A 25,276-nucleotide genomic window follows, 5' to 3' on the forward strand; every position below is an offset into this window, starting at 1 on the left:
ACCTTGCCCCAGCCTGTGCCTCCTCTCTGCCCTAGCCCGGGGGATGGGGTTCCTTTCCCAGCAGGAGGCCGTGTCCTGCTGCCGGAGGTGGGTCCTGCCACACCCGCGTCAGCTCAGGTGAGGGGGCCGGGCCTGCCCGGGGCTGGGGTGGTGGCACAAGGCCTCGCCGCGGCGGCCGGGCCCTTCGTGAGGGGAGGCGGCGGCGGCGGCGGCAACAACCCGGAACTGCCGGCGGTGCGGAGCCGCCGCGGGAGCCATGCCGCCGCCCAAGGACGTGGTGAAGATCGCCATCCAGATGGTGGGAGCCATCCCGCAACTCATCGAGCTCCAGCAGGTACTGCCCGGCACCCCCGCAGCCCTCCCCGCGCCCCCCACCTCGGCTCACGGTCGGCCTCCCTCCCGCAGACCAAGCCGCTCGCCTCGGTGCTCAAGGACGTCTGTGATGCGTGAGTACCGCACCCGCTGCCTGCGAGCCGTGACAGCCCACGGCCGGGCTGCGGTGACCCGGTGGCTGCCGGCACCAGCCGAATGGGGCTGTGACCGGCCGCCCGTGGCCGCAGGTGGAGCCTGCCCAACGCCGAGCGCTACGCCCTGCAGTACGCGGACGGGCGGCAGACCTACATCACCGAGTCGGTGAGACACCCCCCAGCCCCCGGCCCCGCCGCTGCAGCGCCCGCCGGCTCACCGGCTCCTTTTCTCCTTACAGAACCGCAGGGACATTAAGAACGGGAGCATTTTACGGCTGACCACCTCCCCGGTACATCCCTCTGCCCCGCTGCCTCCTCTGCTGTGTGTTCTGGTGCTCCGTGCCCCTGCAGTGGGGTGCTCTGAGCCCTCTGCCTCTGACTGCCTCTGTGACTTGAGCTCATGATGGCTCTTCTCTGTGCCTCAGACCCAGCAGAAATAACTCAGGCAGGAGACATGTCTCAGCCTTCATTTTCCCTCAGCAGAGCTTGGGGGAGTTTGAAGAGAAACTGAAACATCTTGAAATACTTTAGAGATGGGGGCCAACTCATCAAGTGTTCTTGGTGTCATGCCAGTTTGACCACCATCCTCAGTTCCACCTGGTCTCTGCTCTGGTGGCTCTGTTTCTTGGTCCAACTCCTTACTGGGGCTGCTCTAGGCTGAGGCTCCTTCCAAAACTTCCACTTCAGCTCTTACAGCCACCTTCAAGTTTCTTGCTGTCTTTCAATGAGCCCCTTTGGCTTGATTCTTTCCTTCCTGGTAGGACCAAGAAGCAGAGCAGTTGTATATCGGGATCCAGAGCAAGAATGTGGATGTGAAGACTGACTCACTGAAGAAGCTTGCAAGCCTCTCCCAGGACGTTACCTTTGCTCAAGAGTTCATCAGCAGGAATGGCTTGAAGCAAATCTACTCTATTGTAGAAGAAGGGAACGAGTTAGTATCAGGACAGGACTTTACTTGCAGTCCTTGACTTTTCTTCTCCCTTGCTAATGCTGCATGAGCTCCAGGCTGGGTGTTGGAGTGGACTCTGTGTTCCTGACTTGTTGATGCCTGTACTGTGGCTGTGTCCCTGCATGCTGGCAGCCAGGGGAAGGTCCCCACAGATATGCAGTCCTGACTCCTTGTGAATGTGCCCAGACTTGAACCTTCCATCCCTTTTCTGGCTGGGTTATCCTGTAGCCTCATGGGGTTTGCTACCAGGAAACTTCCTGTGATCATCTTGGCCTCCAGTGCTGCTCCTCATTCCTGCCACCCTGAATGATCCCTCTGCCCTGAGGTTTTAGCTTCAAGAGTTCTGCAGGGTTCTTGAGAAAACCCTGGTTGCCAAATACCACTGCCTGTGTGACTCTTTCAGGATGTGATGGTGCAGCTCCTCTGAGCTCCTGTCACACAGAGAATGTGGAACCAGGCAATGCAGCACATGTTTCTTTGAAGTAGAAGGAGGGATATGGGGTGGGTCAGCTTTCCCAAGGGCTTGTCTGCAGTGATCTTTGTACCATGGTGATGCAGCTTCCAACTACTGAACTTCCCCTGCCTTGACTTCCTGGGCAAGTCGACTTCCTGGGATGACTAAGTGAGAGTCTATTTTCTTACCCAACAGTCTCTTTCCTTTCTCCTGCTCACTGCTCTCTTCTCTAGCTGTCTCTAACATGCCCACTAATGTTCAACTGCAGAGACACCACCACAGGATGGGAGCGGGGTATCTAGTTGCCATCCTCACTGTATTTGTTCATCTGTCCCTCCAGTACAGGGGAGATGCTGGCTCACACCCTCAAAGCCTTCACAGAGCTGATGGAGCATGATTTTGTTTCCTGGGAAAATCTTAGTACAGTCTTCATCAAGAAGGTAAGAGTTTTCTACAGTGTCCACAGTTTGTGCCTGTGGGATCCCTTGTTATCCTCGTGCTCCAGGCTCAGCCTGCCATTGACAGATGGTTTTGTGTCTCATAGATAGTGAGTTACGTCAACATGAATGCAGTGGATGCATCTATCCAGCAGCTCTCCTTGTCTATCTTGGAGAATATGGTGCCTACCAGTCGCCTCCTCTTTGAGGTGGTCAAAAAAGAAGTGACGTTGGACCGCCTTCTCACCCACCTGCAGGTGTAAGTGGAGAGGCCGGAGCACCATTCGCCCCCATCCTCAGAGCTGGTGACTCTCACATCCTCCCGCTCTTCCTCCCACAGGACAAATGCCCAGCTGCAGCTGAAGGCGATGGCTCTGCTCATTGCGCTGCTGCTGAGCGCGACCGACGCCGAGCGGCGGGGGAGGGGCACCATGGCAGGGTGGTGGCACCACAGTGCCTCTGTCAGCAGGGTGCTCTGCTGAGGGCTCTCAGCTGTCAGGACTTTTTGTCTCAAATGACAGAAGTATCACGGTTGGTGGTGGCGCAGTGATTGTAATGACCCAGGCCCTGGCACATCTGAGCTCTCGGGGTGGGCTCCCCCTGTGATGGGACCTTGGGCAGCTGGGCTCTCTGCTGTGGGGTTTGTGCTCTTTGGGATGGCAGGGCTGCAAGAAGTGCCCAGAGATGTTTAAAGTCTATGTTCTCACTCTGCCTCCTCCCTTTTTTCGGGGGAGATGGTAGTGTGCTGAGCTGGGGAATGTCTCACAGCCTTTTTTTTTCCTAGGACATGATGGACTACCTGAGGGAGAAGAACATCAGGCAGTTTATCCACAAGGTGAGGAGCTAGGGTTGTGCAAGGGTCTGCTCTGCACTTCATTCTCTGTCCTTTCTCCCCAGGCCCTGTCCCCTGAGCCCCAGTCTTTGGTGACTGCACTTGGCTGGGTTGCTTGTGTGTCCCATAACCCTTCCTTGAGAATGCCTATGGGTGCTGCTCTGCTGGCACCCACATGCCCAGGGTTGCACCCCCATCTGCCTGCAGTTCAGTGTACACGCATCTTGGCCAACCCCAAGGGGAGTTTCCCACTTCCCAACACACCTTTGAGCAGCAGGACCAGGCTGTTGGGTCCTGTGCTTGGACTGGAAGCAGCAGCATGGGGGAACCTTCTGTCTCATGATCTCTTGTAGAACATTATCCACAGCTCCGAGCCACTGGGGGACGAGATGGCCCATTATCTTTATGTGCTGCAGTCTGTCAGCCTCAACTTGTGTGAGCATCGCATGAAAATGTCCATGGATCCCTACTCACAGGTCTGGGAGTACTCTCCTTGCAAGTCTGCACCTGGTCTCTTCCACCTGTGGAAGTAGCTCACATTTGGGTGAACCCAACACATTTGGGTTTGCCGTGGGAGAACCTGCTTCCATGGGGCTCACTGGCATCCCCTCCTCTCTGCTGTCCCTCCAGGAGCAGCGGGATCTCCTCCAGTCCCTGCGGCAAACTGCTTTTGAGTCGGAGAGCGAGGTGCCTGCTGGCACCTTCAGCACCGAGCGCCGGCGATCCCTGTGTGCCAAGGAATTCCGCAAGCTGGGCTTCATGGTGTGTTCCTCCTGCATCCCCTACTGAGCGCCATGCTGGCTCCACCACATGGCCTTGGTGGCACCTTCTGATGGCTCCCCTAAGCCAGGTGTCCCTGTTGATGCTGAGGGACAACCATGCAGTACCTCCCTTCTGCTCCCTCGGCACTCCTGAACAGCGAGTGCTGTGGAGCTGCTAGGACTCAAAGGCAAACCCCACGGCTGTGTTGGGAAGACACTGCTGCTTGAAGAACAAAGCAGCTGCTAAATTGCATCCTTTGTGTCCTCCTAGAACAACAGCAACCCAGCAGAGGATCTCCGCCGTGCCCCACCAGGACTCCTTGCCCTGGACAACATGGTGTATTTCTCCAGGAACACCCCTAATGCCTACAGCAGGGTAGGTGCTGTGCTCTCCCAGGGAATTTCCTGGTGGAGAAGTGCTGGTGGATCTCCACCTTCATTTCCTTTCCTTATGATCTGTCCTTAGCCACACCCAGGCAAATGTCCTGCTGTTTCTCTGTTTCAGATGGAAATGAGTCCTTCCTCTGGGTAGGAAAAGCCAATTGAGGCCAGTGCCTCTGAATTTTTAAGGGTTTGCTCACAGTTTGTTTTCCAGGCCTTGAGCAAACTGGGGCAGTTTGGGCAAAACCAGCAGGGCATGAGCCATGCTCCAACCTGCAGTGGCTGTGACCAGCTCCCACACTGCCACAAGGGAAGGAGGAGGCTGGGGCTGGATTTTGGGAAGAGTGGGTCACTTGTGTTAGAGATGGCTTCACCTGTTGGGAGGACAGCTTGACTAGGAATGCAGGAGGAGCGTGGAAAGTCTGACACCCACTGTTGGGGCAGCCCTCCAAGTCTATGTAACATGAGGTTATGGCCCTCTTCTCCAGTTTATCCTCGAGAACAGCAGCCGGGAAGACAAACACGAATGTCCCTTTGCTCGAAGCAGCATCCAGCTCACCCTGATCCTCTGTGAGATCCTGCACATTGGAGAGCCATGTACGTGTGCCCAGGCTTGTCCTTCTCCCTGCCCTGCTGCTTGGGGAACAAGCTGCCAGGGCAGGGGACTGCATCCATGTGGCCACCAGACTCTGGCATGGCTGACAGTATGGGAAGGGAATGGAGGGCTGGGAAATACCCAGGTTTCCCTGGACACTGAAATCCCCTGGAAAAACTGGGGAGTCTGGCTTCATCTGTCCTTCTCACCACAGGCTCGGAGACGGCTCAGGCCTTTTACCCTATGTTCTTCGGGCAGGATCATTTCTTTGAAGAGCTATTCTGCATCTGCATCCAGCTGGTGAACAAGACCTGGAAGGAGATGAGAGCAACCCAGGAGGACTTTGATAAGGTGAGGGGGGATGCTTTTTCCCTGGATGGGTGTACAAATTCAAGGATTTGAGGAGTGTCGCCAAACTGGAGTTGACATCCCGGGCCTGGCAGGTGATGCAGGTGGTGCGGGAGCAGATCACCAGGACCCTGTCCCTCAAGCCCACGTCTCTGGAGCTATTCAAAACCAGAGTGAATGCACTGAACTACAGCGAGATCTTGAAGCTGCGGCAGACGGAGCGGCTGCACCAGGAGGAGACGCTGGCTGTGCCTGTGCTGTGAGTGGGCTGTGGGCAGGGATGGGGCTGTGATGGGGGCCTGAGGCAGGGACAGTGCTATTGGGCTGGGAGGTCAGCAAGTGCCTGTTGAAATGGCTGTGCTCCTCTTCTGCTGGCTCTCATCCCAGGGAGCTGCGGGAGAAGCTGAAGCCGGAGCTCCTGGAGCTGATCCAACAGCAGCGCCTGCTGCACCTCTGTGAGGGAACCCTCTTCCGCAAGATCAGCAGCCGCCGCAGGCAGGGTGGGTGCCAGAACCCTGCTCCAGGGTAGAGGGGCCTGGTAGCGGGGCAGAGGCTTATTCCCATGTCTCCTGCCACTGGGGAAGTCCCAGTTAGTCTGTGGGAGTAGAATGCCAACTCCCTGGACAGCTGGTATGGGCTGTCCCATGGGCTGGGAGAAGTGGGGAGTGCTGATAAGGCGGCAGCTCCATGCCCCTTGGGAAGGGCATCTCTGCAAGGGGAGTCTGAGACTTTCTCATGGCTCTTCTGCTGCAGACAAGCTGTGGTACTGCCGCCTGTCCCCCAACCACAAGGTGCTGCACTATGGGGACGTGGAGGAGGGGGTGCAGTCTCCCCCCATCGAGAGCCTGACAGAGAAAAGTAGGTGATGGAGAGAAAGAGAGGGTGGGAAGGAGGGAGGGGAGCTCTCTGATAACCTCCAGGTTAAGACTGCCTTAAGGTGGGAATTGCCCCTCTGCTTGGCTGCTGCATGGCTGTCCCAGTGTCTGCTGGTATTGTGGGACTGGGAGCTGTGGGAGTTCAGGCTGCGGCAGACTGGCTTCCCAAAGGGTGCTGCAGAGGGGCTTGAGCCCCCCACCCCAAGCTGTGGATGGTTGTGAGTCCCCACACTTGGGTTGTACTGGGCTCTGCATATGGGGGACCTGAAGGACAGGGAGAGGGATGGGAAGAGGGACAAGGAATTCATAGCTCCTCCACTTGCTGCAGTTCCTGTGGCAGACATGAAGATGCTGCTGGTGGGGAAGGAGTGTCCACACACAAAGGAGAAGAGCTCTGGGAAGCAGAACAAGGTCAGCACCTCACACCCTATCCTGTCCAGCTGGGGATGGGTTTTGGCAGTGGGTGGATGGTGGCAGGTTGTGTGGTTTCATGGACAGAGACCTCTTGGAACTCCTGGAGTACAGAGAGGAGGCTGGGTGCAGCTCCTGCTCTGAACCCCACCAGGGCTGGGATGAGCCCAGCTGAGAAGCCAGCTAGCCCCTGTGCTGTCCCTGCAGGATGTCCTGGAGCTGGCCTTCTCTATTGTGCACGATGTGGAAGAATACTGCCTCAACTTCATTGCCCCCACCCGGTACGAGGTGAGCTCCAGGGGCCTGCTGGGGTGGCACACAGTGCCCAAGATGTCTCTGCCAGGGCACAGCAGTCAGGGGAGGGAGCTCTGTGTGTCCCTGGGGGGTGGAAGCAGAGAAACGGGCTCCCTGGCTGCCCAGGGCTGGTGCCAGAGATGCCCATCCTCTTCTTCTCCAGTTCTGCCTCTGGACAGATGGGCTGAATGTGCTTCTGGGCAAGGAGATGACAAGTGAGCGAACACAGACAGACCTCGATGTCCTGCTGTCCATGGAGCTCAAGCTGCGGCTGCTGGACCTGGAGAACATCAGCATTCCTGACGACCCCCCTCCCATCCCAAAGCCTCCCAGCAACTTAAACTTCTGCTATGACTTTAGCCATGCAGAGCAGTGAGTTCCTCCCTGTGCCCTGTCCCCACCCTCTATGCCCCTCAAAATCAAGCTCCTCTCTCCAAGCTCTGTGTCTCATCTCTGGCCCAAAGGGACAGGCCAGGTGCTGGCTGGGGGCTTGGGTGTCCCACCCTTCCCTGCCTGTGTCCTGCCTCCTGCAAGAGCATGGAATGAGCCACCAAGCATTAGCCTCCTGTTCAGGGAGGGTGACCTGGCTGCTCTGCCCCCTGCCATGGGGAGGTGAGATGAAATATAAGACAGTCAAACCCCTCTGTGGTGGCACTGATTCCCCCACACTGCAGCCAGGCTTTGGGCAGAGAGGGCAAGGACATGGACTGGAATAAAGGTACAGGCAGCCCTGGGATAGCTGGAGGGGGGAGTAACACTACAAAGGTACGAATCTGCACTGCCTCACTTTTGCCATCAGTGTAGGGGATCCTTTCTGGACAACAAAGTGGTTAGAAAAAGGATGGAATACACCTTTCCATTAAGTTTGTCAAGCAGATGGCATCTCCGGGGCAGGATGTGCCTGCCCTGCCAGGTCCCTCCTGCACTGAAAGGTGTATTTGCTGAGCCCTCTGCACTGTCCTGGAATGGGGGTGATTAGGGTACAAGCCCCTTTTTCCCAGCACCATTCAGCTGGGCCTGGTGTGAGGAGGAGACCCCGGTGTGCCCATTGTGCCAATTCCAGTGCCTTCCCCACCTGGGGCAGATTCTTGCACACTTCAGCCATGCTGCTGCACTACTGCACCACAAGCTACCTCCTCCCCGGCCCCACAGCCCCACCCCAGTGCCCTGCACCTCCTCGTGCCTGCAGCTTCTCCCAAGGGTGCTGTGCTAACAGCCTCAGGTCGGTAGGATCAGCCGTGCCTGTCTCCTGTGAACTGGGACAATAAACACTTGTGGAGAACTCGGAGCCGTGTCCTTTCCAAAGGTTTGGGGAAGGGCTCAGGCTGACTGAGGATCAGAAGGGGCCAGAGTGGGTAAGGCTGGGATGGCAGCACCGTGGGAGCTGTGCATGAAGGAGCTGGGAGATGGCTGGCAAGATCTTGTTTCTGGTGTTGAGATGCAGACTCAGAGTCAAGCTCCCTACAGCTAAGACTACAGCTAAGGCCATTTCCAGCCCAGGATGGCTGGAAGCACTCTGGATGGTCCCAGTCCCATGCTGGGCAATCCTTCTTTTCCTTTGCGTTGTTACTCGCACAGTGAAGTTCTTCCCAGTTCGCTTGTCCAGAAAGGGTGTGGAGTCTCCCTCACTGGAGATACTCAAAAACCACTTCTGGGAAGACCCTACTTGAGCAGGGAGGTTGGGCCAACAGACCCTTTCCAGCCTCGCTATTCTGCGATTCCGTGGGAGGATCCCGGGGCAGGGCCGTCCCCTCCCCTCCCGGCCGCCCGGGGCTCTGTCCCGCCCCGAGGCTCTGTCCCGCCCTCCCGGGACTCTGTCTCACCCCGGGCTCTGTCCCGCCCGCCCGGGGCTCTGTCCCACCCCGGACTCTGTCCCGCCCGCCCGGGGCTCTGTCCCACTCCGGGCTCTGTCCCGCCCGCCCGGGGCTCTGTCCCACCCCGGGCTCTGTCCCGCCCGCCCGGGGCTCTGTCCCACCCCGGCTCTGTTCCACCCCGGGCTCTGTCCCGCCGCTTCCGCCGCGTCACGTCCGCGGGAAGCGGAGCGCGGAGCCGGCGCGGCCATGGCGGTGAGTGCGGGGCCGGGGTTGCGGGTCCCGGGACTCCGGGGAGAAGCTGACCGCCTCTCTTGGCTCCGCAGCCCAAGGGGAAGGCGGGCACCAAGGGCAAGAAGCAGATCTTCGAGGAGAACCGGGAGACGCTGCGCTTCTACCTCCGCATCATCCTGGGAGCCTCCGTGAGTGCGGCCGGGAGCGGCCGGCGGGGCGCGGGGCGGGCCGGGGCGGGAGCGGGCAGACCGGGAAAGCCGTGCCGTGCTCTCTCCGCAGGCCGTGTACGCCGTAGTGAACCTGGTCATCTTCTACTCCACCGCCTCCGCCTGGACGTGGGTGAGCCCTGGGCACCGTCCTCTGCCCCGGCAGGGGCACCCTGGCTGGGGTTCGTTCGCGGCCCCGGCCCCGGGGTCGTGGCCATCGCAGCTGACAGCGGCTTCCCTGTTGCAGGTCGCGTTCATCTTCAGCCTGGTGGTCTACGGCACCAGCTACCGGTCCATGAACTCCATGGCAAAGCCGTCTTTCACAGACGATGGCAGCCTTGCCGACGGGGGAATTGACCTGAATATGGAGCAGGGGATGGCAGAGTGAGTGTCCACACCCGCACGAGTCCAGGTGAGCAGGACCTGCTGCCTGAGCGTGCACACAGAGCCAGGAGAGGCTCCCAAGGAGAAGGCTGGGCCTCAGCTCCCTCAGCTTGCCCACTGGCATGGCCATGAGGGGAGCTGGAAGCTTGGAGCCGTTTTTTCTCAGAGTGTACCTTAACTGTCCTTATTACCTGAACACTTGGCTTGGTGTGCCCCAGTCAGGAGCCTCGACATGGGTGTGTCAGCCTGGCACGGTTACTGTCCATAGGGCTGAGCTGTAGAGGTAAGAGATCACAAAGAGTTCAGCAGGAGTAGTTTACAATCATCTTTCAGTTAACAAACACTGCTGCAGCACACAGTGATAGGTATTTTTGTTTTAAACCAGCACAGCAGGTAATGCTTGACAGAGCAGAAGGGTTTTGCTGCCAGTTACGCCATCCTGGCTGCAAACTGGCCATGTCTTGAAATGCTTCACACACTAAAAATCCCTGCCTCTGTCTCAGCCAGTTCCTGTCACCTCTGCAGCCATTTCTGTCTCCCATGTTTGTGCATTCTTCATGTCCCTCTGCAGACAGCACTGAGTCTCTGCCTGTCCATTGTTCTTGGTGCCACTGTAACTGTCTTTTCCTTGTTGAAGGAATGCCACAGTATTACAGGAAACACAGCAGTAATTCCTGCAAAGCTGATAAATAAAATAAAGAGACAGCAGTGCTGGTACAGCAGAAATACCTTCTAGATTTATGTGTTTTCCATCAGTGAGCCTCAAACTAGTTTCAGAACACTGCCAGGTAGTTATGGACACATCAGACTTTGCTCTTTGTCTTCCCTGCCCTCAGTCCAGCCTCTGCTGGGGATCTTCAGCGTGTGCTCAGCGAGGTGCTGGGGTCCTTGGCTCCTTCCTCCCGTGTCTTTGGGCTGCAGTTCCAGGTTTACCTCTGTCCTTCCCTTGCTGCCAGGCTTTTGAAGAAGCACAGTGGGGCCTTGTTTCCAGCTGTGCCTTCTCTGTTGCATCAGGTGTTCTCAGGCTGTCAGGGTCATATATTGATGTGTATAGTTTTATTAACCTAAGTTTTGATTTTTGCCTGGGGATGTTATCAGCAGGCAGTGGGGAAGAGAACCTGCTGTCTCTGCATGGGATGAGCTCTCATCTTGTGTCTGGATTGGTGGAATTGTACCTTTTCTGCCTGCAGCAGGGGTGACTCAGATGTCTGGTATAAGAGATGCAGAGAAGGACAAGGTGGCCAGGAGGAGAGGGGCTGTGACCTATGAGCTGGTCACTTGCTGGTCAGCCAAGTGTTTTGCTCCCATTTTTCACTGTTTTGGCTCTCTAGAGTGGAATTGCAAAAGATTTTTAATACCTTTTTAGTGAAACAATGTGGGATAGTCAAAGAGGGAAAATACAAAACTTTGATGGTGCTGTCAGGGGAAATGACTGACAGAGGTAGCACAGGGATCCCAGCACCTGCTGTGAAAAGGTGACAGGCACAGCCAGAGCACTGCTGCAGTCCTGGGTGCAGATGTACTTCCCTTGCTACTGAGGCACAGAGGTTTTTCTGCCTGAGCATTTGGGGTGGGGTTTATCACACCTTAAAATGAATTAATGCTTATCTGAGTCATGGGCTATGCAAAACACAGGGGAGGCAGAGCTCTAAAAACAAAACCTTCAGAGCTGAAGTTTCCATCCTTACCCTGTACCTCTAAATTACCTCTCTGGGGATCAGGGAACCCCCTAGGCTAGCAGGTATTTCAGAAAGCAGTGGATATTTCCAGCCTCTTAGCTAAGTGTGTTGCAGCTGATTAATGCTGCTCCTTTGGAGCTGTTTCTGGAACACTGGATTTCATGGCATTTTTCTCATGCTGTCTGTTGCTGAAATGGATGCTTTGTGTTGCTCTGGGGTTGGGGAAAGCCCATCTTCATGGTCTCTGGGAGAGGTGGGTTTGGTGGGAGCTCTGCCTTCACCCCTCTGTGGCCTCTGGTAATGCCAGAGGTCACTGAAGCCTCAGTGTCTTGTGCTAGAGCTGTTGATGGTGGATTCTGCAGTGTCTTGAGTCGATGTTGTTTATGCCATAGCCTTTGTTTTCTTGTCTCCAGTCTTGGATGTGACTCAAGGGTTTTTTACTCCAGCAGATGATGATTTAACCAGAGAGTTGGCCTCTTTTCTAAACCTTCATGGCACTCCCCGAGGCGTGTGTTGAAAAACTAATACCTGTTTACCTCTCCTGGGAGTCAGATCCCCCGAGGGTGGTGGTTGAGGTGTGGGCAGCTTATTCCTCTCCTTGGCTGCTCTCAGCTCTGCCTCAGGCTGGCACGGAAGAGCTGGAGTCAGATAAGCAGGAGGGGAGGAGGAGCCGTGTGTTGCTGTAGCTCAGCGTGTCCTGTGCTTGTCCTTTAGTGACCCCAAGTGTCTGTCAGCCTGTGAAATGGCAAGGGGAAGATTCATGGCTCCCTTCAGCACAGCCAGTCGTGAGGAGTTACACTTTATGTCATTTTAGGTGTCAAATCAGCAGTGCTGGCTGCTCTTTCAGCTGTGGGGCTGGGGGGTGGTTTTGTTGCTGATTTCCAACCCCCAGCAATTCCTCAGCTTTCTCAATGTTGTTTTTTCAGAGGGAGATATTCTCTTTAATTCATCAGAGTATTTTGCTGTAGTTTGTTTGCTGCTTTGATTCTTCTGGATAACTGTGTGGCAAAGCAGGGCTGCAGGGACAGTCCCTGGGTTGGGCAGGGTCGCTCCCCTGGGGCAGAGCAGACGGTGCTGGCAGAGGAGCTGCCTCTTTGGGTTGGAATGAAAGGGTAATGCTTTGCTTTTGTTCCCTCAGGCACCTCAAGGATGTGATCCTGCTGACAGCTATAGTCCAAGTGCTGAGCTGCTTCTCGCTCTACGTCTGGTACTTCTGGCTCTTGGTAAGCCCCAGCCCCTGCTGTTTTCCATCTTGCTCTGCATTGTTGCTTCCTTTCCCTGTCTTCAGGATGGAGAACATTATTTATCCATTTCATTTCAGTGTCATGTTTCAGGCCTAGACTATTTTCTGATATGTTTTTTAATTTCCTTGTCACATCTTGTTTAAAATTTAGACTGAACAAGGAAGAATAAAGAAGTCCTGATCCCTGTGGGTCAACCACGCAAAAACTAGGCTGGCCTTTGTCTTTCCCTCTGGTCCCATGAAAGGGCAACAAGCAACATGAGGCAGATCAAAGCTGTCCTTGGTGCACAGAGTCTTTCTGTGTCTGTAACAAACAGTGTTTCATCATGTTTGGCTGTTTGAGCCATCAGCGTGCACCAAGGCTGGGATCTGCTGGACACTGTGCCTTTGGGTAGATAAAAAGCTACAGGCTTTCATTCCCCTTAACACACCAAACTCTTTCTGCTCCTGAAACGTATGTCATGTGTCTCCAGCTAAAACTGCTTGTGCAGAAGGAGAAAAAGAAATCTCCATTTAGTTAAAAAATCCCACATTTGCTTTGAGGATATCCCACAAAGGTACAGAAGGCAATTGTGGGAGCATGGAAAGTTATCCCAGTTCAGTCCTTGATCTCATTTCAGTCCTCACCCACAAATTCCTCTCTAGCTGGCCTGGCAGAGGGCAGCCTAGACTCGGCTGTCCCCTGGAGACCATCTGGATTGCTTTTTTCATAAATTCAAAGAAATGTGGGTGTGTTTTCCAAAGGAAGGAGAAGTGGAATGTCTGGACAGTTGGATCCCTCTGGGTAATTCAGACCTGATGCTGGGATTTCCGTACATGAAGTCTGAGCTCTGTTCCTCAACCATGGAATGAAATCAGGCCGTTTATTTTGGGCGCCTGCCACTGCCTTTGATTTCCGTGCACCGTGAGCTGCCTGTGGTCCAGCTGCTTTGTCTCCCTCAGAAGGACCAGCCCTCCTGTCCCAGGGTGCCTGAGCTTGTGCCACGTGTGTTTTGCAGGCCCCGGGGCGCGCTCTCTACCTCCTGTGGGTGAACATCCTGGGGCCCTGGTTTACAGCCGAGTCCTCGCCCGCTGCTCAGGAGCCCAACGAGAAGAAGCAGCGGCGGCAGGAACGCCGACAGATGAAGCGCTTCTAGCCCTGCCTGGGCACAGATCAACACCTCTCCCATCTCCATGCTGTTTTTTCATCAGGGATGCGACCAAAACCAATCCAGAACCACCGCAGTAGCTCTGTTGCCCTTTGTCACTGCTGCCATTCCGACAGAAAGGCCGCAAGAGACTTCCCCTGGTTGGGTCTTAGCATGGGCTGAGGCCTTGCTCCTTGGGCTGACAAGGGGGTGATGCTGGGATGTGTGTAAATATCTTTTCAAAGCAGCGCTGTATCGCATTCAGCGTTGGGGAGTGCAATGTTGGAGGAAATAGTACATTAAAGAGCAGAGTCTTAATTGACCGTGCTGGCAGTGGGTTTGTGCAGGGGAGATGTGAACAGTGCCAGCATGTTCTTGGAGAGCTGGACTAGAGGGGAGCAGAATCCCCAGAGATAAGTGCTCTCCTTTCCCTAGCTCGGTTTGTGCTGCCCTGCCTGCTACAGCCTCTGCACCCTGTGAAGAATCTGCAGCTGCCCTGCAGGATCAGGAGTGAGGGGCAGCTGGGGATGCTGTGAACAGGGCTTGCGGCCAAACTTGGAGCTTTTGGGAGCTCTGGAGCCACAGATTGGCCTGTGCTACCTTTCCCGGAGCTCAGTGGGATGTAAGACAAGCAGCTGTGGGGTTTGCTTGGTTTGGGTTTTGTTTTGTTTTCTCTTAAGAGGGTACTCCCAGGGGTGCCATGACTGCTGCAGAGCACATGTGTTAAGAGACCAGGAACAGCTCAGAGCAGTTTTTACTTTTGCCTGCTTTTATGCACTGATGTCCCTGTCCAGTATGTTGTTTGTCACAGTCCATGACCCCCTGCAGCCCCTGACACAGCAGCTCAGACCATGCAGCTTTGCCTGTGCCAGCAAGAGGCACAGTGGGTGTTCACAGTGGTGCCAGCCTGGGTTTTGATGCTATCCACAACCTTTTGCCCACACGTCTTTTCCATTACATCACCTTTATTACACGCTTTTTTCCTAACATCAAGCCCTGTCCCCACCCTGAGTCCTCAAAGCCAGGCAGGGTGGCTGTAGTTGGGGTGCAGAGCTGGGCAGAGATTGGTAATGGGGGATGAAAGTCCTTCCTGCTGCTGGTGGGGGACATGAGGGAAGGGGTAGGGAGTGGAAAAGGCATCCATGGGGCAATCTGTGGGTGCAGTCCAGCCCTTATTCCCTGCCAGGCTCAGCCCAGAGCCCCCAGCAGGTGCCCCCACAGTACTGGGAGCACTCCTGGTACCCTACAGCAATCCCCCCATTGCAACCCCCCCCAGCACAGCCTTCTGCACTCGGGGACCAGCATAGCCCCAACTCTGCCCTCACTCTCCCTGAACCCTCTTCTCTGGCTCCCCAAAGCCACGTGGAGCAGCACAGGCATCCCCAAAATACACAGGGACGATGTAGGGGACACATCAACACAACCACACGGGCCCTTGGCCGCGCTACCCTACACAGCGCTACATGCACAGCGCCCGCCTCGGGCTCTGCCCCCTGCTCCAGCCCCAGGAAATACCCAGTAACAGCACCAGTGACACCCTCGGGGTGCTGCTTCAGGGGCTGCCCCTCACTCAGGCAGCAGCTGCTCCAGCTCTTCCTCGTTCAGGCCGTTGGTGGTGACAATGTGATCCAGCTGCTTCATGTAGCGCTCCAGATCCTGCATGAAGTGCGGGATGCGGGCCTTCTCCAGCACCCCGAATTTCTTCAGCCGATTCACATCTTCATAGGACACCTGGCAGGAAGCACGGAGATGGGGGTCAGTGCCCTCCATCCCAAACCCTGGCAGTGCCATGGGGGGCATCTGGTGCCCTTGCAGCCCCCCTGGGTCAGTCAAAACATCCCTGCTGCTGGTGGGGAGGCAGTAGGAGAGCTGCTGGGGGTGTGGGATTTGCAAGGATTTGTGGGTTTGGTAATTTTCGGTCACTGCAAGGACAGGTGACAGCAGGACTGCTGTGGCAAGGGCCAGAAAGGCTTAACCTGCTGGGTTAAGCCTCTTCCCGAAGGTCTCCCACAGAGGATTGTGGATTTTCCTGTCCTTCCTTGCATCCTACCCAGCACAGCCTTTCCCTGGTACACAGAGATCCATGCAGGGAAAGACAAAGAGCTGAGGGGCTGCCAGGCAAGGGCTGGTTTTTGGGAAGCCATGAGACTGAGGGAGCCTGTGTGAGCTTTGGGATGGCATGGGATTGTGGGATCAGCCACTCCCTGCCCCACCTCCCCCTGGCTCTTACCTTTCCAAGTGCAGCCAGCAGTGGGAAGTCGATGGTCTGCCGATGGCGCAGGATGCGGAGAATCCCGTCCAGGTACACCTGGTCCTTACTGAAACAGCCTGGAACAGCAGAAAAGGCCTGGCACAGGGCTCCTGGCTTCCACCTCCCTCCACTTGCCTGAACGTTTGCTGACCACAATAACCAGAGTGAGGGCACTGCCCACGAGCGTGCCAGGGCTCAGGACCACTGTGTCCCAAGGGATGAGCACTGGGGAGGCAGCCGGGTGCAGCCAGAGCCACAAACCCCACTGGGATACTTCCCAAGTAATTTTTTAAAGGATAAACCACTGCAAGCATCCAAATGTATCCAAATGTTTCCTCTCCTTTGCCTGCTGCTTCCCCAAGAGCTTGTGCAAGTCACTCCCATGGGACAGGGAGAGTGGTGCTCAGGATGGGGAGGGATACGGGGACTGGATGCTGTGGCCGTGTTGGGAGGAGAGGGTTAAAAGCAAAACACTGATCTGGAGCATTGTAAATTGCTCAAGTGACCTTGCACCTGGGTGTAACTCTTGATAAGATTGTGAACAGCAGGCTGGTGACCCTCTGATCTTGTGTTCCTCTGCCCAGGTGTTGGGCGTTGCTCTGGGGATCCCCCAGTTAGGGAGGTAATGCAAATAAATTTACTTTTTGTGTTCTAGCCATGAGTTTGTGCCTGTTCTGGCTGCCTGTGCCAACTCACACTCTACAGGACTGGTGATGCTCAACCTACACAGCAGCAGAACATACAAAAAAGAAATATATAAAATAAGTAAATAGAATTCTCCCAAACACTCCACTGACGCCCCCCAAGTGGTACCTGGCTGTGAGGTGTCCGTCTGACCCCGCTTGGCCCGCACACAGTACTCCCACCGGACACCAGCATCCTGGACATACTGCTCCAGGTCCTGGAAGAGGGCCGAGAAGGAGAGGCGGCTGGCGCGCTCGATGGTGTAGTAGAGCAGGGCTGCCCGCCACAGGAAGGGCTGCTTGCGGAACAGGACGCTGTGCAGGCTGGCCAAGCCTTCCTCCGTGGGGTTGGCGGGCTTCAGGCTGTACTGCTTGCGGCCCTCGGAGCTGTGCCAGGGCTGGCGGGTGTTGTTGACCCCCCGGATGTAGTGGGTGCCTGGGGAGAGGGGACAGCAGTGAATGCCCAGAGCACCCCCAGCTCAGGCCCACCCTCAGCCAGCCCAGCTGACCTATCTCGTGGCGCAGCATCCCCTCCAGCCAGTGCTGCCGCGCTCCCGCCAGGTTGATGGCCAGCGTGGGCCGGCTGTCCTCCACCATCATCACGGCCTGGGACAGGAGGTCATCCGTGAGCTGCACCACCACCTGCAGGAGGAGGAGGAGGCAGTGGCCATGAGCCGGGGCTTGGCTTTCAGCAGAGGCTGAGACGGTGACAGATGGTCAGAAAAAGCCACTGAAACCACGGATGGCAGTGCTGCACCATCACTGGGTTGTGCTGCAGCTCCCCAAGGGAATGGCAGACAGCAAGAGCCACTGGGGGTGGGGGGATAATGAGAGGAGAGAGATGATCTCATGCAGGGATGAAGTAGCTCCTTTAATCTCTTTACAGCCAACAAAGCTGAGCAGGCACTGTGGGGGGAGCAGGCAGCTCCTGGGCAGCCTCCTGCAGCACCCCTCTGGCTCCAGGCTTGTTCCCATGGGCTTCCCACACAGGACAGACATCCTCTGGAGACCTGCCTGGTCCCCCTTCTGCATCCCCACTGGCAAAGGGATGGGGCAGGAACTTTGGCCATCAAAACAACTGCACTCTGAACACCCAACAGCACCAGCTCTGTAATGGCTCTGCACTCCCCAAGAAACATCTCCTGAGGGATCCAAGGCTCTGGTTCCATTTTCACGGACTTCTCCACAGATTCTCTCATTTGAGGCTTCAAGACATGAGCAGTGAGGATGGCTCCATGCCAGTCCACCCTCACAGGAGGAACTGTGTGTGCTGGCCACAACTCACAGCAGGGATGGGCACTGCATGTATAGGACTATTCAGTATCTTCATGCAGAAAAAACTGGTATTTTGAGAAACCTGGCTATCACAGGTACTGGAGCCAAGAGAGCTGCTCACCAGAAGTTAACTTGCCAGCCAGCAGCACTTTCTGACCACCTGACTTCAGATCTGCAGCAACTCAAAGCTGCAGCATCACCAGGAGATGGCCCCTGGGAGCTCTTGCATCCAAGGTTTGACAGTGGCAAACCTCAGGATAGCAATCAAAATCCCCTACATACCTATTGACTCTGTAAACCACCTGTTATTTCATAACTGACACTTTTCAGGATGAAAACATGCCTGTGTTACTACATGACAATTCTTCTCCTATTAAAAAAAAGAGAGGAGACTGAATTGGTTTGCTTTAAGTCAGATTTATTATTATTATTATGAAAGCCAAAAGTGCAGCCTAACAGAGTCCACCACTGGGCAAACAGCATAAAATACTTACAGGGTAACTGCTTACCTGGGTCAAAATATACCAGTGTGAAAAGGAATCCCTCCAATGCTGAGCCTTGTCAGTTCACCTCTGACTCCTTGTGCAGAACCAGCCATGCAGGAGCAATGGAAAGGGACTCTGGGCAGTGCCAGAAACCACAGCTTCTTATGCTGCACTGCAGCTCCTCTCCTGCTACAAAAACTCATTCTGCTGAGCAGCACCACTTGCCTTGTTTTGCCTCCAGCTTTGCAGATACAACCAGGGCTGCAACTCCAGCCAAAAAGCAGCAGGACCAGCTCCCCAGGCCTGTGATCTCTCTCATTCTGAACAGCATCCCCAGTGCATCCTTGTGGTCCATGGTTTTGCTCAGCTTTTGTGAAAGCACTGATGGAGAAAGAGCTGATCCCAAGGAACCAAGGGAAGGCTTCTGGTGGTCCCCATGGCACAGGGGTATGGGTTCTGTCTCTCCTGGCACTGCTCAGGACCTCTGACACTGAGCAAGCAGCTCAGAGGTAGAGGGAGGCCATTGATGGGATCCCAAGAGACACCAGCTAGCACTGTTTAGGCTGACAGTACTCCACAACCCCAAGGATTGCCATGCAGCACTTACCAGTGGGGCCCGGTGTTTCTCTGCTGCCAGCCGTGAGCCCACTGAAATCCATATGGAAACCTCGGGCAGCATCATGTCTAAGTCAGAAAAAAAGCAGAAGAGCTTCAGGATCTGCAGCCTGGAACCCAGCAAAGCAGCTTTTGAGGGCACAAATTTAATTCCAGCATGAGCACTTACCCAGGAGCGCGCTGCCTGCGGTGCTGGGAAGCAGGATCCTGCCTTTGCCAGTCGGTGCTGGGGACAAAGGGCAGCTGCAGAGGCTGCCACCGGCCTGGCTACGCTGCCTGCCAGGACTGCCCGTGGGCAGGGACACGCCAGCTGCTCGTGCTCTGGGCTAACTCTACCCCCACAGGAGTTTCTTCTCTTTTAAGCAAGCCATCACCATTAGTACTTATCAGGGGAGCAAAGGGCACGGCAGAACAGACAGGGCACAGGTGGTGAAAGTCAGGAATCAGAGATACAGGTGCAGGGAGGGAGACACGCCTGAAAGCGCCCAGTTCCCTGAGAGGTGTGAGATTATCAGTGATGCAGAAGTTTCAACAAGTTTTGGTGTTGTACAGGGAGCAAGTTCTGCCAACATGGCTCTACGGAGAGCAGGTGAAACCCTTCTCTCTTCCCTACCCCAGACACATCCAGCAAAATTTCCATTGGACAGAAAGGAACAAACCAATGCTTTCATTGTTTCCAAAGCACATATCAAAAGCCCCAGATAAAACAGCCACACCGATGTGCAAACAGTGACTGAACTCTGCATTGCCTGGAATCACAGAATGTCCTGAGCTGGAAGGGACCCACAGGGTTCATTGAGTCCAGCACCTCACAGCTCTGAGCACAGGGACAATTACACAGGGTTGGAAGGAAGCCAGTTGTACACCAATAGGTGAGAAAATCAATGGCTTTCTGCCCAGCCAGGGCTCAATTAATGGAGAACAGAGTAGGTGAATTTAATCAATTAATAAACCAGAGAGATAGAGCTCAATTAGCAAGTTGTAAGTGCAGGTCTGTAACACTGGCAGCTGCTTGGCTGGGTATTGAGACTGGTTCTGGGCACTCAAAGGCAGACAAATTATAGGGAAACATCTGCAGAAATCTGTTCTGTCCCAAGCAAAGGCTTAGGAGGACCAAGGTGCCAAATCCACTCCCAGGAACACCCTCAGGAGGCATCAGGGCAAACCAAGGGTGTTTGAGGAAGAAATGAAATGTCCTTGGGCAGGAGGGACCTCAGGGGAGCTCTCATTCCTGCTTTGCCTGCACGGAATGCACTGGGTACCACTGGGTGAGGTGATACCTTCGAGAAATGCTCACCAATAACCCTCTTTGGAGACAGAGGTGAAAAATCAGAGGTAGGAAATAGAGTCTGGCCAAGAAGCAGTGGTGAGGAAGCCCCCACACCAGCCAGCACTGCACAGTCCCTGCCCTGCAGCCGACAGCCCCAGGGAGCCCTGCAAGCCAACCCACGCAAAGCCAGGTCCAGAAATCCTTCTCAGACTTTGAACTCAGGACAGCGGCTGTGTTTTGCCCACACCTTGCTGGCAGAAGGGATAAAAAAGGCTCCTTAATGGCAGCTGTGGCATGCTCCATGCTGGATGCTGGAGGGAGTGCAGAGAAACCAGGTTAGGGGATGTTGAACTTCTCCCCTGGCTCCAACCCACCTGGCTACTGTTGTATCTTAACCACGTATTTCCCAGCCTTAAAACCCAAGCCTGGGGTTTCAAAGCACCATAACCTGTATGTCCTGCAGGACAGCAGGAAATCTCTTCCCCTGGCTTGGCTTTTGGACATGTGGGTTAGGGCAGCTGTCGGAGAAGTCTGCCCTCCCACTGCCAACAGCAAGAGACAGCTTCCCAACAGTAACTGATGCCTCATGCACGCAGCAAAAGTCTCCTGGCCATGCAGACAAGCAGCAGCTGCTCCCTCTCTCTCAAGCACAGAAGGGAGATACACATGGAAAACATTACAGGAAGTCTGTGGGGAACCAGCACCCATGTCTTAAAGCTGGGCTATGTGAAGCTGGAGGTGAAAAGACACCACCGCTCAGCGCAGAAAAGCTTCCTCTTTGTAACCAAAACATTTCTTAATCAGAGTCCTTTTTATCAGAAAATAAATATTGCTGTGTTTTACAAGTGATAAAGCAGGGACACGGATTACCTCTCCCACACAGCCTTCCTTCTGCATGTACTTTCGGATCACGGACCAGATCTGGCACTTGCTCAGCAGCCTCCCACCCGTGGCCACCTCGAAGCTCTCGTAGGTCCCGTACTTCTCCAGGACAGTACGAATGATCCTGATGGCCTGTGGCACACAGAAAGCACCAACATAAGCACAAACACCTCCTCACTTACAAACACAGCCTAAAATCCCACGGGCAACAAAGCCAGTGAAGGCAACCCCTGATTAACGCCAATAAAACACCACGTGGTTTCGCAGGACCTAAAAAACCAAGGAGACTGAGCTGGCTGGAGGTGGCCACCAGGACAGACGGACACTTCACACAATCAGCACGACCCACAGCATATTCCTTCTGCCCTTTGTCACCCTTGCAGGCTCCATTTTGCTCCATTTTGCACCCTTTTGCTCCATCTCTTGCAGAAATGGAGCAAAGCAGAAGTGAAACTGCATCATTGCAGTGTGGTTAAATCCATTATTATTTTCAGTCTTTTCTGCTTTCAGTTCTCCTTGCAAACTCCAGTGCTTGCACAAAGATCTCCAGCTTCTGAGCTTGCTTTGTACTCCCAGAGTTTCTTACTCCAGGGCTGAATTCCAAGCTCAGCAGTGAGGCTGTGCACCACCCTCTGCAGTGATGCTGCTTCAAACAGCATCTCAGCACCACCAGCCTGCTCTACACCCAGCAGCCTTCTAATAAAAGCATCACGTGCTCCATTATTCACATTAACATTTATGGAGCATCTATATAATACGAACATTTATTAGCACATTTCCTCCCCAAAAAGTGTGCTTCCATTGCAGACATTTTCCAGCAATTACTTTCTCCAGCCATTTGAATATATATTAATATATTAATATTAGACATTATATTCATATTATATTAGTACATATTCCAAAGCAGATGACTTTCAACCAGTTCTGGATTTTTTCCAGCAGTTTTATTGCATCTGCAAGCCTGGCTGGGCTGCTGCCAAGCTTCCCAGCCCTGGACCACTTGTTGTCCCTCCCTAGTCCCTAAGGTCACCCAGGACCAGGAGATGGGTGCTCACCACCAGTACTGGTGCTCAAATCATCCAACACCCCGTAAGAGAAGAGGAAATGGCTCAAGTTCTGCCAGGGGAGGTTTAGCTCAGATATTAGAAAAACATTCTTTATGGAAAGGGTTGTCAAGCACTGAAACAGGCTGCCCAGGGCAGAGGTGGAGTCACCATCCCTGGAGGTATTCAAAAGACGTAGGTGTGGCACTTGGGGACGTGGTTTGGTGGTGGGATTGGCAGTGCTTAAGTAACAGCTGGACTTGATCTTAAGGGTCTTATCCCATCTAAACAATTCTGTGATCCTAAGAGGGGCTTTAGGTCTGCATCTGGTGAGCAACCTCCTCTATCCCTGCAGAAGGTCCTGATTTTCCTTCCCTGGGCAGTTTTCACAGCTGGTTTTTATTCTCAAGTAATTTACTGAGTCTTTCCAGGAGAAGCTGTGCACAGTTTTTCTGTTGTGAGTTTTGTTTTCTGGGGTGGGGGTTTTGGGGGTTTTTTGCTTTGTTTGCTGAACAATCAGACTCATTTTTACAGCACTGCAAGGTGCCTTCAGCTGACCACTGCAGAAAAACAACCTTTCATCCTCCCACCTCTGTCAGCCTCTTGCTCTCTCCCCTCCCAGGGGACCCAAATCACTGAGCCAAGAGAAACCCAGCACAGCTGGTGCCCAGGAGTAAGACAACCAGAGAGCTGGTTCCCAGCCTTCAGAGCACATCCTGGTAAGCAAATTTCCTGAGATTCCAAGTTTAATGTTCTGAGCATCCCCAGATCACGCACCCAACATATGTAGTGGGATAACAAATCCTCCAGCTCTGTGCTGGTGCCACTCAAATTCACGTGGCAAACCAGGGATGTGATCTCCAGGGTGATGAGCCTCCACAGGGCTGGAAGAACCTCCTGGCTTATTTAAGTTTTCTATTAAGAAAATAAAATAACCCCCCAAGCACCAGCAGAGCAGCTGGAAGCAGGGAGGTGGTGTTGGTTTGCCTGCTCCTGTCCAAGGAGGCTGACTTAGCAAAATGTCTTATTTATTTAATCTCCATTATTAACAGAGGTCTTTGAAAATAAAAGCAGTTTATAGCTAAGAGTTAGCTGCCAATGAAAAATGCTTCCCAAAATAAAAGAGGCTGGAAGGAGGTTACTGCAGGGTAAGAGCAGAGGAACAGTGCCATGAATGCTGTCCCGTCCCAGCCTCACCAGAAAACCTGGAGAAACATTGGCAGAAACACTCAACACTTAGTATCTCTTGCAAAAGCTTCCAGGATCCACAGTGGTCACAAACCTTCATTCCATTCACTCAAAGCCCTGCCCAGTGAAGAAATAATCTCAATTATTCATCTTTTACTCGGCTGCAAGCCAACTGCACCGAAGGAAAAAGCACAGGGTGAAAGAGCTCTCAGCAACTCATTTTACTGCACAAGGCAGGGAATAAAATACAGGAGGGAAATGCCAAAAGCTGTGAGGCCTTTGCAGGCGTCAGAGTGTCTCCCCTGCAAGAGCCTTGCTGGCACCAGTTTATCTGGGGCAGAGGTATGGCACACACTGGGAATGACAAACTGCTCAGAAAGCTGGTTACAGAAAGGGCCTGAATCATCTGGGTAATAATCCAGGCAGAGACACGGGCAGTGATGCGGGGAAAACAAAACATTCAAAAAACAATAAATAAATCAGTGAGGAATTTGTTACTTGAACAAGTAACTCCCGACTGAGAGGTGCAAAGAAACACCTCTGGTGTGTGAATTTGGGATAACTGGGGGTTTTTATCTGCTCACTGGTTCACGTGGCAGGAAGGATGCTCTTCCTAGAGGCAGGATGCTCACTCCCAGCTGCAAACTGATTTTGGGACACGGCCAGGCTCTCAGCTCCAAGCACAGGGTGAAGGGACAGAGCAGCTCTACTCCTGCAGCCACAAAAGGCTTGTTTGTGGGCACAGCACCCTGGAAGCAAACCCCTGACTCTTCTCACCTGTTGAATGACCAGGAGCTGTTTTCTCAGTTTTCTCAGTGCCATCCCCATGGCAGAGAGCAACTCAGAAATGTTTTAGTAGCATATAAGCCATGGAAACAGTTAAACAAAATAATACAGACTCCTTAAGTGATGTCTTCACCAATTAATGTCATTACTGACCATGTTTGCTGATGCCTTAAGGATGCTGCTGCACTGGGCAACCTTTAGGCCTTCCAGAAAACAAGCCAGACTTAACCACCAGGTAATTCAGGCTAAGGACCACTTCCCATGCTGTCACCCACGTGCTCCAGTTCCCCTGCTGTTAGTTCTACAGCAACAAGTGCAAAACCATACCAAAAAGGTGTCCCTGATGGAGCACAGCTCCCAGCATAAGCAGGAGCCAGTCTGATCATAGAAACACAGACTGGTTTGGGTGGAAAGGGAAATTTGAGATCATTCAGTTCCAATCCTCCTCCAAGGGCTGGGACACCTCCCACCAGACCAGGCTGCTCAAAGCCCCATCCAACCTGGCATCACCCAGCACCAGCAGGACCCGTGTCACCACGGAGCATGCACCATTCCTGCAGGTAGGTGAGGTTACTAAAACCTGAGGTTTAAGAAATCACAGGGTGAAGTGTAATGAAGGCAGGACACAAAAGGTGCTAGGGGAGAGAGATCAGGCACCAGCTGGGAAAGAAAGAAGGCAAGGTTTCACACGGTCCAGGAGGAATGGTGTTGACTGAGGCTGGTTTTAAGCTGGACATCAGGAATAAATTCTTCCCTGTGAAGGTGACGAGGCACTGGCACAGGCTGCCCAGAGAAGCCGTGGCTGCTCCATCCCTGGGAATGTTCAAGGCCACGTTGGATGGGACTTGGAGCAACCGGTCTGGTGGAAGATGTCACTGTCCACGGCAGGGTGTGTGGGGTAATTCTAAAATGTAGAAAGGGTCTTTAAAACCCCTTCTAACCCAAACCATTCCAGAATTCTACGGACCATGGACCATATCCTGGCCAGCCCCACCAGGATACATCCACACCCTGGCACCGGTCCCTCCTTTCTCCTCCTCCTCCTCCTTCCAGGCCGAGCCCGGCGGCCGGCCCCGCCTCACCTGAGCCACGAAGCGGTCGGAGGCGGCCCCGTACTTGTCCAGCACGGCGGCGGGCACCGGCTCCGCGTACTCGAACTGCGGGTCGTAGGCGAAGCTGGCGCGGAAGAACCGCTCCCGCTCCGCCTCCACGTTCCGCGGCCGCAGCGCCACGAGCAGGCAGGGGCTGCGCCGCCCGCCGCCCTCCTCGCCGCGGCCCCGCGCGATGTGCGGCAGCGAGGCGGCGGCCCG

General features: G+C 54.4%; 3 protein-coding genes across 5 annotated transcripts; 2 read left to right on the plus strand and 1 right to left on the minus strand.

Annotated features, from left to right (window-relative positions):
* The first annotated feature begins 54 nt into the window (after nucleotides 1-54).
* Nucleotides 55-8,083, plus strand: ELMO3 (engulfment and cell motility 3). 3 transcript variants are annotated; one of them, XM_041458621.1, is made up of 20 exons: nucleotides 55-334; nucleotides 406-446; nucleotides 561-633; nucleotides 707-757; nucleotides 1,229-1,398; nucleotides 2,211-2,310; nucleotides 2,415-2,566; nucleotides 2,648-2,726; nucleotides 3,092-3,142; nucleotides 3,493-3,615; nucleotides 3,770-3,901; nucleotides 4,172-4,276; nucleotides 4,770-4,878; nucleotides 5,091-5,227; nucleotides 5,320-5,483; nucleotides 5,612-5,724; nucleotides 5,978-6,082; nucleotides 6,428-6,510; nucleotides 6,718-6,791; nucleotides 6,968-7,135. In XM_041458621.1, exons 1-20 carry the CDS (start codon nucleotides 257-259, stop codon nucleotides 6,990-6,992), a joined length of 1,965 nt encoding a protein of 654 aa, XP_041314555.1. In that variant the 5' UTR covers nucleotides 55-256; the 3' UTR covers nucleotides 6,993-7,135. The 3 variants fall into 3 exon arrangements, with proteins under 3 accessions (XP_041314555.1, XP_041314554.1, XP_041314556.1); XM_041458620.1 differs by having other exon boundaries at nucleotides 57-334; nucleotides 6,718-6,798; nucleotides 6,968-8,083; XM_041458622.1 differs by lacking the exons at nucleotides 55-334; nucleotides 406-446; nucleotides 561-633; ... (7 more) ...; nucleotides 3,770-3,901; nucleotides 4,172-4,276 and having other exon boundaries at nucleotides 4,776-4,878; nucleotides 5,135-5,227; nucleotides 6,718-6,798; nucleotides 6,968-8,083.
* Nucleotides 8,084-8,736: 653 nt separating this feature from the next.
* Nucleotides 8,737-13,806, plus strand: TMEM208 (transmembrane protein 208). The gene is made up of 6 exons (XM_041458625.1): nucleotides 8,737-8,870; nucleotides 8,942-9,037; nucleotides 9,129-9,188; nucleotides 9,303-9,439; nucleotides 12,257-12,341; nucleotides 13,360-13,806. Exons 1-6 carry the CDS (start codon nucleotides 8,865-8,867, stop codon nucleotides 13,495-13,497), a joined length of 522 nt encoding a protein of 173 aa, XP_041314559.1. The 5' UTR covers nucleotides 8,737-8,864; the 3' UTR covers nucleotides 13,498-13,806.
* Nucleotides 13,807-14,435: 629 nt separating this feature from the next.
* Nucleotides 14,436-25,276, minus strand: KIAA0895L (KIAA0895 like; the record flags this gene model as incomplete). Its single annotated transcript, XM_041458979.1, has 6 exons — nucleotides 14,436-15,219; nucleotides 15,719-15,816; nucleotides 16,553-16,858; nucleotides 16,932-17,064; nucleotides 20,938-21,081; nucleotides 25,049-25,276. Coding segments are annotated over 6 exons (1,074 nt in total), but the record flags the coding sequence as incomplete, so codon positions are not given.

Source organism: Pyrgilauda ruficollis, unplaced genomic scaffold, assembly GCF_017590135.1.
Source record: "Pyrgilauda ruficollis isolate IOZ18807 unplaced genomic scaffold, ASM1759013v1 scaffold13, whole genome shotgun sequence".
Taxonomy (NCBI): domain Eukaryota; kingdom Metazoa; phylum Chordata; class Aves; order Passeriformes; family Passeridae; genus Pyrgilauda; species Pyrgilauda ruficollis.